This window comes from Nipponia nippon, unplaced genomic scaffold (assembly GCF_047370975.1).
Source record: "Nipponia nippon isolate SJK-2023a ecotype South Korea unplaced genomic scaffold, ASM4737097v1 scaffold_3, whole genome shotgun sequence".
Taxonomy (NCBI): domain Eukaryota; kingdom Metazoa; phylum Chordata; class Aves; order Pelecaniformes; family Threskiornithidae; genus Nipponia; species Nipponia nippon.
In genome coordinates, this window is record NW_028262347.1 from 2,118,867 (window position 1) to 2,131,465 (window position 12,599).

The 12,599-nt window shown below is 46.6% G+C and overlaps 1 protein-coding gene across 3 annotated transcripts in view; it reads right to left on the reverse strand.

Moving 5' to 3' along the window:
- Positions 1-12,562, reverse strand: part of FBH1 (F-box DNA helicase 1) — a 28,516-nt gene extending 15,954 nt beyond the window's left edge. Inside the window, exons 1-9 of one of the 3 annotated variants that reach the window (XM_087767419.1) lie at positions 12,434-12,562; positions 11,614-11,778; positions 9,010-9,554; positions 7,515-7,645; positions 5,631-5,766; positions 5,193-5,383; positions 3,795-3,908; positions 2,033-2,127; positions 159-327 (exon numbers count right to left, since the gene is read on the reverse strand). In XM_087767419.1, the coding sequence (XP_087623545.1) occupies positions 159-327; positions 2,033-2,127; positions 3,795-3,908; positions 5,193-5,383; positions 5,631-5,766; positions 7,515-7,645; positions 9,010-9,554; positions 11,614-11,778; positions 12,434-12,446 (1,559 nt within the window). In that variant the 5' untranslated portion in view covers positions 12,447-12,562. Of the gene's footprint in view, positions 1-158; positions 328-2,032; positions 2,128-3,794; positions 3,909-5,192; positions 5,384-5,630; positions 5,767-7,514; positions 7,646-9,009; positions 9,555-11,613; positions 11,782-12,433 lie in introns of all 3 variants that reach the window. The other 2 variants (XM_087767420.1, XM_009462640.2) reach the window with 2 other exon arrangements.
- Positions 12,563-12,599: the final 37 nt, after the last annotated feature.

The following is a 12,599-nucleotide window of genomic DNA, read 5'->3' on the forward strand; positions in this document are numbered from 1 at the left end:
TCACAGTCTGGCTTGTAGCAAGTGAAAGAAATAATTTCTCCCACTGTTTTTGCTTCCTCAGGTCCTGAAGGCTTACTTCAAAACCAAACCTTCCTTTCCTGACATGTCTTTTTCCACTCCCCTGGCTTTCAATGAAGGAATATAAAACCCCCACTCACTATTTGCCGACATTTCCAAATGCTAACGAATGGAAAGTCTTGCACGTAACGTTTCTGGGGAAGATACTTTTTCCCCTGTCTGCAACAGCTTTGTTAAATGTCACGTAAAGGAAATTCAGATCAGCAAACTTCTCCGCGTACTTGACCAAGGTTGAGGTCTTTCCTGTACCTGGAGAACAGAAGAAAGCAAACAAAAAGCATCCAGAGTCAGGTATGAAAGAATCCACACACCTCTCATCAGCTTTACCTTCCCCCTCCTGCTGTCCTAACTGCACAGGACTATTTGCAGCTAATGGGAATTTATTCACTGACTCAACTCAAATCAGAAGCTGGGGGGCAAAGTAGCTTTGAAAAATTAGTCTGCAGCCAAAAAGCTTTTAAAAAGAAGTATCTTTTTATCCCCCAATATTCTAGAAGTCTGAGCATACGTGAAGGTACTGGTTCTCTTGAAGGGCTCTGCACATTTCCTTCTTTGTCCCTTTTCGTATCCTCAGTGATGACACAGCGTCAGCAAACTTTGTCACCGTGCTGTTCACACTTCTCCCAGATGACTCGGGAACGCTGGGCAGAGCAGGTCCCAGCACACGTCTCTGCAGGACTCCAGCAGTTACCACTCTCCGTGCGGAAAACTGACCATCTGCTTCTATTTTTGCTTCACCCACGAGGACCATCTTTTACCATTTTGCCTGGTACAGATATTGGTCTTGCCAGTAGATTGCTCCCACACCTCCCTGTACAGCTCCACTACCACGGCAGTTTTCACACTCAGCTACTGGTTCAGCCACTTCACCCTTGAGTTCCTTTACATCTTCTGGGCGATGCAGTCCAGATCATGAAACGAACAGTACCAACGCGTATTTGATCCGCAACCTTTCCCACGTGAATGTGAGACTGACCCTCTGGTGGACCCCCTGTAGAGAATGATCCTGAGGCTGGTCCTTTCCAAGACCTTCTACAAGCAACACACATGCAGATTTAGCTTTTCTGCCACCACATAGTTCACTCTAAGGCATGCTTTACACCACAGTTAGCTAACAGATGCTTTGGCAAGCAGCCTCATCCACACGTTTGAAGAAGGATTATGAGTCTTTCATGCTTTTTGCTAGCGGTTCCTCGAGCTTTTTTTCTGCCCTGCCTTGTTGCAGTTCCACGTAACCTATCAAAGCTCATGAACGTTCCCGTTTTTGTCATTTGGACACAGTGACTCTATACAAACGTAAGAAACCACCATTAGTGGCTTCTTTACCGTGGTGCTTAGGACATGGACATGTCCTTTTGCAAGCCTTTCGGGCAGAGAGCATGCATTACGCCTGAGCCCCCAGTGCGGCAGCTTTAAAGGAAACTCTCTGCAGGTGGAGGGAGATGATTTAATTTTCCTTTTCTTTTTAAATAAGCTCCCTCAATTTTATGCAATTCCCCTTTTCAAAACAGTGTGCAAAAGCAGAAGATTTCTTGGCTTGTGTTGCTCTTACAGAGATGCTAAATCTAAATAAGTATGAGCGACTCTGTCTAGTGGCCTGTGGGCAATAACACTGCGAAACAGGCTGGCATGCGACGAAGCAGCACACGGAGAGTTGCTTCTCCTCTCCTGGGTTCCCCGACAAGCTGCTCTGGGCAGTCATCAACAGCACCCAAACACTCGGTTTTGGTATCGTGTCCGAATATGACATTTACCCAGCTTGCATGGGAGTAACCACCACCATGCTTCCTATTCCTATTTCTCTGCAAAAGCTTGCTCTGATTTTTTGTATTGATTAAAAGTAAGGTTGTTTCCCCTGGTATCCACACAGTTCCTTGGACAGAAGAAGCAGGGAGAGTAGGAGCAGAATTAGAGGTTATGCATTTCTTCTTGCAACATAATTTTTGGCTCTTACCTGCAAATGCCATAATTTTCACTATTTGACCATGCTCAATTTTGTGATTCAAAATCCTTTGCTGTTCATGGGTCAGCTTTATTTCAGGCAAGCTACTAAAATCAGAAAAAAACAGAGCAAAAGGAATGAAGAAAAATCCTCCTACATAAACCAAACAAATCGACTAACAGCAGAAGGAAACCAATGAATGATTTATCCCATCCCACAATCAGGAAGGTGGCACTGGAGCAACTTAGTTATTGTGCAAATGAGAAAAGCAGGGAACAAGTAAAGATTGGAGATAGCAAAAATAAAAATTAAACCTTGGGGAAGCTTACATAGGAAAAGACCTTCTCAAGGGCCCTAAGCCATGCTTTAAAAATTAATTGGCACCCCAGCTCCTTAGGCTTATTGAAAACAAACAGCGACTTGGGTTTGGGGTGTTTTGTTGCTTTTGAGAGCACGTACTTTAAATCGCTCTCCGATTTCTCAGCATGTAGGACAGATCAATTATCCTTGCCTCTCAGGGGAGCTGAGAGCTTTGATTAACATTAAGAAAGTCATTCAGCGCTTCCGGCTGGAGTGCAATTGTTTTATTCAAAAAGGTCTGAAACCTGTAATCAGCCAACAGTGTGAACCATTTCTTCGCACAGGGTCCTCCCCGATAGCATGCGTAAAGGCGGAAAGCCTTGTTTAAGTATCCTTGACATTTCACAGCTGGCAGTTAGATGGCTGCCCCCAGGATGCACCTTTTACTGAACAAGCAAAATCTGTTCAGAAAAAGACTTCAAATGGAAGGGTAGAATGAAAGGGCTGGGAAACCAAGAAGCACTGAAACCCAGCATCTGTTTATCTTTGATTTATTTTTTTTGTTACCACCTCTCACTGTTGTACCTGGGATCATCGGTGATTTTATTGGATTTATCTTTGCTAGATCCGCGGCAGATGAAAGCACAACTGTTCCCCTTCTGTAGGTAAGGACAAGGAAGCTAAATGACTCAACCCAGGATAATTACAGCAGAAAGAGAACCAAGCCTGGATCTCCACAGGCCAGGAAAGCGTTTCACTCCTTCCTGTCCTTTCCTTCTAGGCAGCAAGCTACCAACCAATACTAATTTATAACACATATATATATATATATATATATATATATATATCAGTTAGTATATAACAGTTATCCTACAGGATTCAGAAAACAGATCCAAATCAATATCCTGCGGGTGGTATCTTGTTTCCTCCTGTGCACAGAAAGCAGCGTTTATAAATGAACGGCCACATTATTTGCGGTACAGTAACACCACCAGCAAGCCAGCCCCCGTTTTGACTGACTGCAGCTTGCAGCGTTCTAGAGGAACACACTGTTAAAATTAAAGCAGGCACTCTCCCCTCCTTCCGGAGCTTTTTATCCATAGGGAGAGTGGTCATTTGGGAACATATTTTGGGGTGATTTGGGCTCTGCGAAACTTCAGCGGCCGTCGCACTGGAGCGCACAGAACTGTGTTCCACTGATACACAGACCCGCTGGTGAATAATGACTTTTAAATTCAGTCAGTGCTTGGTAATTCAGTTTTTACCGATTTAAGGCCTGATTCTGGTTTTCCTCTGAGAATTCAGGGAGAAGATGGCAAGGGGCAAAATAAGGTTTTGTACTAATCCTTATGAATCTCAGAGTCTTATCAACCAGTCCCTGCCGTGAAACATTTGCTCCCCCTCCAAGGTTCAGCACTCCATCAGGGCCCTGCGTACTTAGGTGCATTGCTCGCCTCACCTAAAAGAGCATTACCTTGACCATAAGTCTTGTCTGCAGCGTGAAAACGGTGTTTCCTCTTTTACTGTCTGCATAGTTACAGAAGAATTTTCCATCAGATATAAGCAGTAGAAAATATTGTAATGGATCCTGGTAGAAAGGACAAAAGAGAATTTATCATTGAGAAATCATCAATACCAAATTAAACTTCTGCAGCCACCTAATAGACCGCCAACATCTTGAATACTTCCAATAGAACAACGTGCAAAGCCCCAGGCACTCAGGAAGTTGCAGGAGACAATATTAATATTTTAAAGTGCCATTACTTATACCTTGAAAAGTGACTGCAAAGGCACCACGGGGATAGCTCTGTTTGTGACCTCTCCCTCAGTCCTGCTAGGTTTGTGTTTCAGGCTCTGCCATGCAAACATGACCTGGGATCAGAATCCACAGGATCCTTTTGCTCTCCTGAATCACAGAAGGCGCAGGAGGGATCGCTACCTACATGCAATGGGTGCCCGTGGGACTTGTAGTGTGATTTAAGAGGAGTGAAGTGAGCAACTGGCCTCAGGAAGGTAATAACGGCATTAAATTGTTGCAGCTGATGTGTACCTATTTCTAATCAGAAAGTTTCTACAGTTGCTTTAAAACGTGCTTTTGTTTCTGAAAAAAATTCTTTTTCTTGAACACTACTTCCCAAAAAACAAGCGGACTATGAAATAGTCTAGGAATCAAAGCAAATCTAAAGGCAGTGCTCCTGAATGTTCCTGCAAAAAGCTAGGGATGTGCACACTGTTCCTGACAAACTGCATGCACTGAGGAACTGAAGAACCCTAACCAAGAGGAACATCATTGCTCATGAGCATATATTCACTGTATATAGAATCATGGAATCGTTAAGGTTGGAAAAGACCCTTAAGATCATCGAGTCCAACCGGTAACCCAGCACTGCCAAGCCCACCACTAAACCCTGTCCCTCAGCACCACATCTCCCCGGCTTTTAAATACCTCCAGGGATGGGGACTCAGCCCTTGCCCTGGGCAGCCTGGGCCAGGGCCTGACAGCCCTTTCGGGGAAGAAGTTTTTCCTAATACCCAACCTAAACCTCCCCTGGCACAACTTGAGGCCGTTCCCTCTCGTCCCATCACTTGTTCCTGGGGAGAAGAGACCGACCCCCCCCCGGCTCCAGCCTCCTTTCAGGCAGTTGCAGAGAGCGATGAGGGCTCCCCTCAGCCTCCTCTTCTCCAGGCTGAGCCCCCCCAGCCGCTCCTCCCCAGCCTTGGGCTCCAGCCCCTGCCCCAGCCTCGCTGCCCTGCTCTGGCCACGCTCCAGCCCCTCCATGGCCTTCTTGGGGTGAGGGGCCTAAAGCAGATATTACGTATCACCATGCCTAGAAAGAGGCAGGCAGGCAGGAAGCATCTCCCCACTCCTTACCTGTTAGTGATCGTGATGTTCCTGTCTCTCATCGCGTACAGCAGCGTGGCCATGCAGTAAAGCGTCTCGGTCACCTCCACAATGGAGAGGGTAGAGCAGGGTCTCTGCAGACATGCCATCAGCTTCTGGATGTCGCTGACGCCATCAGAGAAAAGCACCATGACTGCAATTATGGCCCACATGTTCTCAGGCTGGTATAAGCAACAACAAGAAAGAGTGAGCAAAAAGTTTTGAGCCTTTAGGAGCAGGGAAACCCTGCTTCAACACTGAAAAAAAACTTATGCCATGATGAATAGGTAAATCCTCTTCAGTCACCCTGAATAGTACCAAATAACACTGCAAAGGGAAAGCTTTAGACGCAGGAGGGCAGATATGACCTTAAAGCACCAGCAGTTGTTAAACCTTTTAAATAAGCCAGTTAATAGCCGTTAAACCTACCCCTGTCTTGCTCTGTAAATTCGGCAGTTTGTTGGCGACGCAGACTTCAGCCTTTGAGAAGAGGTGATGACTCTTCAAACACCGGAGAACCGCACTGGGATCCACCTTCCAGCCAGTGGGTATGGCAGACATGCACCTGCGCGGAATGGAAACAGCAGCATTTGCAAAGAAGCTTTATCAAGTGAGTTTATTCTCCAAATAAATAACGCCTTCTCCAAAGTACCATCAGTCAGGCTGCAGTTAAGTGTAACTATAACTTGCTTTGTGCCCCACAGGTTTGATTGGATGCATTCAGCTATGGGGCTGCAAGGTGCTGAACTTGGATTTCCAACCCTAGTTCTTGTGCCTAGAGCCATTTAGACAATTTCTGTTACACAGACATGTGCTTAAATACTTTGCTGCATCAAGCCCTTAGTCTGCAAGTTCATCCTGGCTGTCTCGAAGTCTCTTCTGGCAGACGGATCTACCTTGCTCTTAACCCAATTTGACTCTTCGATTTGCACCACTTAACTGCCATACAAAATTGCCCTCTAGACTACAGAGCTGTGAACAGAGCGCTTGCTTTTATCAGAGACCCATCTTGGGCTTGGGCTTGCTGCTGAGCTGTGACTGATAAGTCAGCGTGGGTCCAGGAAAGCAGCCTTTCAGGAAAGGAAAAGAAGAAAATACATTGGAGATAGGAGGGATGAGGAAGAAGAGCTCACGCTCTCTACAAGATATTTGTGTTTTAGCTAAATCCAGGAGATGCTGAGCCACTCTGAGATCCTGGCTGATCTGGAGATGGAAAAGCAGTGCTGACATGACAGATCTCGAAAGGTAAAGCAATGCTAAAAGGGACGCTTAAACTGAGTCTCACTCTCTCCAGCATAGTCACCCTGCAGGAAGCAACCACGTAACATCTCCCAAGCTTGTTGTCGGGTGCCAGAAGGCAGCAAGCGACAGGACAGCCTAGCCTTTTTTGATTTTGTCATCTAACGCTTCTCTTGGAGCTCCTGGCAGCTCCTCTCAATTGCTGTACCCAACCTGGCTGTGCTCTGACAAACAGGTCCATCTCCAAAACCTTCCTTTGAGCCTCCAAATCCAGCCTGTGGAAAGCTTGCAGCTGTTTGCTGACACCCTCTTGCTCAGGCTCTCCTCACCCCTCTCCTTCTTCGGTGCAACAAACATCTCCCCACCCTCCAAGAGGCAACACCATCCAAGTCAAAAGGCCACCACCAAGACTGTTCTTCTGCCCCCCCTTCCCAGTCCATGTTCAGCTCCTCCATCTCCTCAGACATTAGCACAAGGCCATCCCTGCCCCAGGCTTTGCAGCCTCTCCCTCACTTATCCATCGCTCGCTATTGAAATCAGGGAAACTGCAGAAGGGACTTTGGAAGCCATGTGCTCAAAGCAGCCATGACTTTAAAGTTTGGTCGTTTGCCCAGCTGAGGTCTGAGCATCTCCAAGGATGGAGATTCCCCACCTCTCTGGGCCAGCCTTTGGCCACTCTCCTAATATCTAACTGGATTTCCTATGCTCTTGTCCTCTCACTGTGCACCTGCAAAAAGAGTTTGGCATCATGCTCTCCACAGTCCCTCATTACGCAGGGGAAGACAGCAATTAGATCCCCTTTCCACCTTCTCATCTCCAGATTTCATCCTCTATTTGTACACCATGTCCTCCCGACACAATAAACAAGAGGAAAGGGAAGGGGTTTTTACCTATTTCTAGAACCCTATTAGTGATTTTTACTGTTCCTTCCTCATCTTCCTGTACGTCTCCCACCTGTTTAGAAGACAAACCCATTTCTCTCCTGGCAATTCACAGGATAAAATGGAAGAAGACCCAACGCAAGGAAGGTCTAAGGATCTACAGGTACAAAGTCAAGTGCTGAAGTGGACTCACCTGATCAGCCCCAACACACATCCTTCTTGCTCCTTTCTTATGGCGAAATCCTCCAAGATCTGTTCAACTCTGCGCAGGGCCGTGTCCTCCTTCATTAGGTACCGATGGTACAGCTTTTTCCAAGGAATGAACTAGAATGTGAAGCATATACCACCATCTTTTATCTCACAGCACTGGAAAATAGGTTTCTTCTGGCAATAAGCTAATTGACGTGACTTCCAAAGCAGACCTAGAGTTCAATAAGTCCCTGTAGCTTGATGGAAAAAGGTACCTAGCATGAGATGGGGAAGGAAAGAGGAAACAGAGGAAAGAGAGGAAGACTTGTTCCTCGTAGCCTGCAAACATGTCTACAAAAGACTTTTTTTCTAGAATAATGGGAACAGCCTGATGCTGGTTCAGTTTCAAACGTCAAAGCATTAAAGGAACGGGGATATTTTCAGTGCTATTGCACAGATCTGCTCTGAGCGGGGTTTGAGTGCTTAAAATCCCTGTGTCCATGAAGCCCTAGCCTCCCACAGCCTGCTGTTTGGACTTCTTCGGTAAAAACAGACAGGGTGCTGCCTTTTAGGCTGTGTTACGGAGTGAAGAACAGATCTGGGAGAGGACTTAAGCACACTGAGCATTCAATGCATGCATTTTCTATGCATCTCTCTAGCTCTTCAGGCTCAAAGCATGCACACTGTGCTGATAAAGCACTGAGTGCAGGATACCTCCTGCATTCTGTCCAGCCTTACCCATTCAAATTTATCGGAAGGGCATGAACAAGAACTTGGACCTCCACAAAAATCTGGGCTGTGATCAGTCCCCCCCCGCTCTGAGACAGCCTCTTTGTACAAGCTGAGGATTTCCAGTGCGAGTGGTGAGCAAGTCCAGTGGTGCCAGCTGTCTCCAAGCCACCTTTAATTGAAGTGCAGAGATCCTCTCTGCGGCCAAAACAACTGCCCGTGGGTTCACGACTGTTTGTACTGTGAGGGCCTTGACTGCAGATGAACCAAGCTCCATAAAAACAGAGTTAAAGACCTTTCCTCTAAACTTGTTTGACTACAAGAGGCACCACATGTACACAGGCGGGGGGACAGTGACATACACCGGCCACGAGAGGACACTGCCCGGTCTGGCAGCCAGAATTTCCTGCATGATCCCTGTCAGAAAAAAAGGCTGCAAGGAAAGCAGTGAAGGGGGATTTTGTGGAGTCTTACAGGATGCTCTCTTTCCATGTATGGGAAGAATGCATCAAGGGAAGTTACCCCAAAATTGATCTTCTGATACAGGCTGGCATCTGAAGATGCCACTGTAGTCCTGAAGACCAAAAAATGACAAAAGACCTCATAAGAAAGGATGTGGGCATTAGGGAACAATAAGGGGATTTACGGGAACAAAGAGAGACAGGCACAGCATGGATGCTCCTACAGCAACACATGCAGCCACAAGACTAAGACAGAGCAGAGCGGTAGGAGATGGGACAGGCTCAAATCAACATCACAGCAGTCCTTACCAGTGGATCACTGATTATCTCCCTCCAGCAGCGACACACCAGGCTCAGGTTCTGATACAGATCAGTCACTGGTAGGAAAGCAAAGATGTTCCTAAGGACTTCAACAGGCAGCTTGTCAATACTTCCCTGAGGCACTTCCCAGTTCCGAGTCCCCAGGAGTCCGTAGTGTGCATCAGGGACTGGTTCGATTTCCATATCATCAAGTTCCTGCTTGATCTGGCTGCATTCTGGATGAACCACCATTGGCTTCTTCTCAGGCTCACCCCACAAATCGTACTCTGGCTTGGGAACGCCAGCAGCTCCAGTGGACAGAGGCCGTTTTCTGGAGCTTTTCCTGGGAGCTGGTACAAGGTCCTCATCCTCCAGAAAGGAGCAGGAATCACAGCTGATCACAGTAGATACACTACTGAAGGAATCATCAGGTTCAGTGAAGATGGGATCCAGTAGCTCTTCTTTGATTCTACTGTTCTTCGTCCTACTGGCACCTACTTGTTGTGTCTGAGAGGTCCTGAAGTAATCAGTGATGTTCTTCTGCTGACCCTGGCCTGCAGAAAGAGGAAGAGCATGAGTGAAGTCAAGAGAAACAAGCGCAAAGCGCACTGCTCCTAACTGAGCTAACAAGGAGACCAGAGGTTGTGTAAGGTGGTAGTTATTTCCACAGGGTTCCTCACAGACGTATGAGCTTACTACAGGTGAGCTGTCCTGCTTCACATCGCTTCTCCAGCAACCTACAGAAGTCAAGAGAGCGTTCATCTTTTTGCACTGTCCACATAATCTGGGCACTGTCAAGGTACCCCTGACACCTCCACTAGCTTCTAGAAAAAGAAATGGTCTGCCTAACAATCTCTCAGATCAACAATCCTTAGCTACGTAACACAGCAGACGTGTGTTGAACAGAAACACAGCTGCAGAATGAATTTCATGGGAGATATTTCCACTAGCAAAAGAAACAGAAAGGAAAGAAAATGCAAGACTTAAGTTGTTGTGGTGTGCCTCGGACTGAGGTTGGGCTCCCAGCAGTTATTTATTGTTCTTAACCTGGTGAACAAGAAGCACACTAAGATTTTAGAAAAGCTTCAGGGTTTAACTACTGCTTCGCACCATGAGAAGGTCACAGCACCAAGCCTCTAGCAGGCTGCTCCTATCACAGCATAAGAGAGATCAACGCCTTCAAGAGGATAAACAGCCATTTCTTGCCAGATACTTCCTGGCTGCAACGTCATAAAACGCTAGAGACCGTAAATGAAACCGAAACTTGGCAAGAGACTGCTCTCAGCAGCCTCTCTCTCTGACAGCCACACAGTCCACAGAGCACACAGACTAAACTTACCAGCACTGATGGTATTCCTTCTGTCCAGCTCCTAGTCTGCAACATATCCTGATGCTTAGCTAAGAGGCAACTCGAGAAGAACAAAATCACAAGCAGCTACTGCTGATTTTAATGCCTTTTATTTCTGGATGCTCATAAAGGCAGAGCTTAAAGAGGTCTGATTTGCCAGATACTTGCTGCTTAAAAAGAACAGCTGCCCTGCCAATGTCTAAATCCAATACCCTAACACCTGCAGCATCTAAGATTACTAGATTTTTTAAAAGTGAGCTAGCCAAAGATACCGCCACTATGAAAATGGGAAAGAAAAATCTGTCTATGAGCACAGAGTCGAAGACGCTGGTGTCTTGTCCTGGCTCACCAGCAGATGTTCTCTGTGAAGAGACTCGGCTCACACCAAGGTACAGAGAGATTCCCAAGCCTCCCAGGGAAACACTGAAATGCTCCTAAGTCTAACCTTCCACTCAGGACCTCAGGAATAACTCAGGATGTTTTTATTTTGCTTTCTACCTGTCTCCTCGCCCACACGTGTGTGTAGCATCTCTTGTCGTTACACAGGTTTTGAGGCTGGGTCTTTAACCCTGCACCATGAGCTATTTGAAAACAGCTCTTTCACCTTCAGTTCGAACCCTGAGCCCTGTTGCGTGCAGATTAGCTCAAAGTCTTAGCAATCCTCAAAAGCCCTCTAAGGCTTTGGCACTTTTGAGACCTATGTCTACGAGTTGTGTATCACAATGTTTCCCACTCCCAGGAAAGTCAAAGATCATTAATATCTGTTACGTGCTCAACACCACTTTTGCAGTCCTGTATAACTAGACAGCTCATTATTATTTAATAATTATCCTAAAGAGCATCTAGAAGCAGGAGTCACATCATTAACAGAGCCTAATTGCAGAGGCTGTAGCGTTCCTCAGGGAGAGCTGCTCTTCTCCCCAGGTAGTCACCGACAGTTCAACGATAGAGACATGGAGGCATTTCTGGTGTGAGCAGAGACTAAACACTCGTGCGAAGGCAAACTCGCTCCCCCATAGAGGGAAGCAGTCAAGGTATCTCTTTTTCTTGCCACTCGGCTTTGCGGAGGCAGAGATTAAGCCCAGTTTTGCCACGCAGCACTCAAAACTGACCGATTTCTTCTGTTTGCACTTGCCTCGCCTGGCATTACTCTCCTATCAGCACAAGTTCGATGATGGATCACACAACGCCCTTTTATTCCACACCATATTAGCATTTTTCTCCCCCAAATCCCTCAGCCTTCAAAGTATTCACGATCAGTCTACCTCCTTGATGTCTCCTTGTCCGGTGGGTGGGATGGAGGCCCCTGTTTACATCTCCTCTCCCTTGTGTTTGACTCAACGGCTGCGTCAAGGAGGATGAACCTTCTGCGCTCCGCGCGAGAGCTTCGCAGTCATCGGCGGTGAGGTGAGTTTTTTTGAATCCCTTCACTGCTTTGCCAACATGCAAAAAAAAAAAAAAAATCCCAAAACGAAACTTTTAGCAAACAATATACAGTCCATGCTTTTAGCAGAGGCATAAACACACGGTTTCTTTTCAGAAATTTTATAGGAGTCCCAGTGTTTCAGCCAGGAGTTTCTCTGAATAAATCATAGCAGAAACTTGTACAACGCTCCGGTGAGGTGCTAAGGAGGGCAATGCATCGTGTCAAGGTGACACATCTGCAGTCACTGCAACAGCAATTTCCCCCCAGGTCCCCGCTCCTGCATTGTACGAGGCTTTGGAACAAAAGAGAATGATGTAAAATCAGAATCCATGCAAGTTTTGAGGCTTTCTCTACAATGTCGTAACATGGAGGAAGCAGACACAGGCATTCGTGTAAATGCAAAGTATCATTAGGAGGATGCCGAGAAAGCCTGCGGAGGCTGAACTGCGCAATTCCCCGCGAGACGACAGTGACTCGCCTGGGGAAGGTCAGAGCCAACATTCAAACACCCAAACTTGAGCCTCTCGCAAACAGATCCGAGCTGGGATCCTCCATTAAGGAGGAAGCACGACCCACTTGCAGCACAGCACTTCCCCGCAAGAAGGACGGATAAGAATCAGCAGAAAACTATCTGAAGAGTTACTTTAAGAAAAACTTACTTGAAATCTGCATGAGTGCCTCTCTTCCGTACGCGGGACAGCCAGCAGAAAAAGTACAAAGAGTGCAACTTGCTTCCACAAAAAATGCTCACGAGAAACCCGAAACGACGGCACAGGAAGGGCTTCCTCCTGATAGGAGAATTATCAGCAAAACATTGCTCATGTG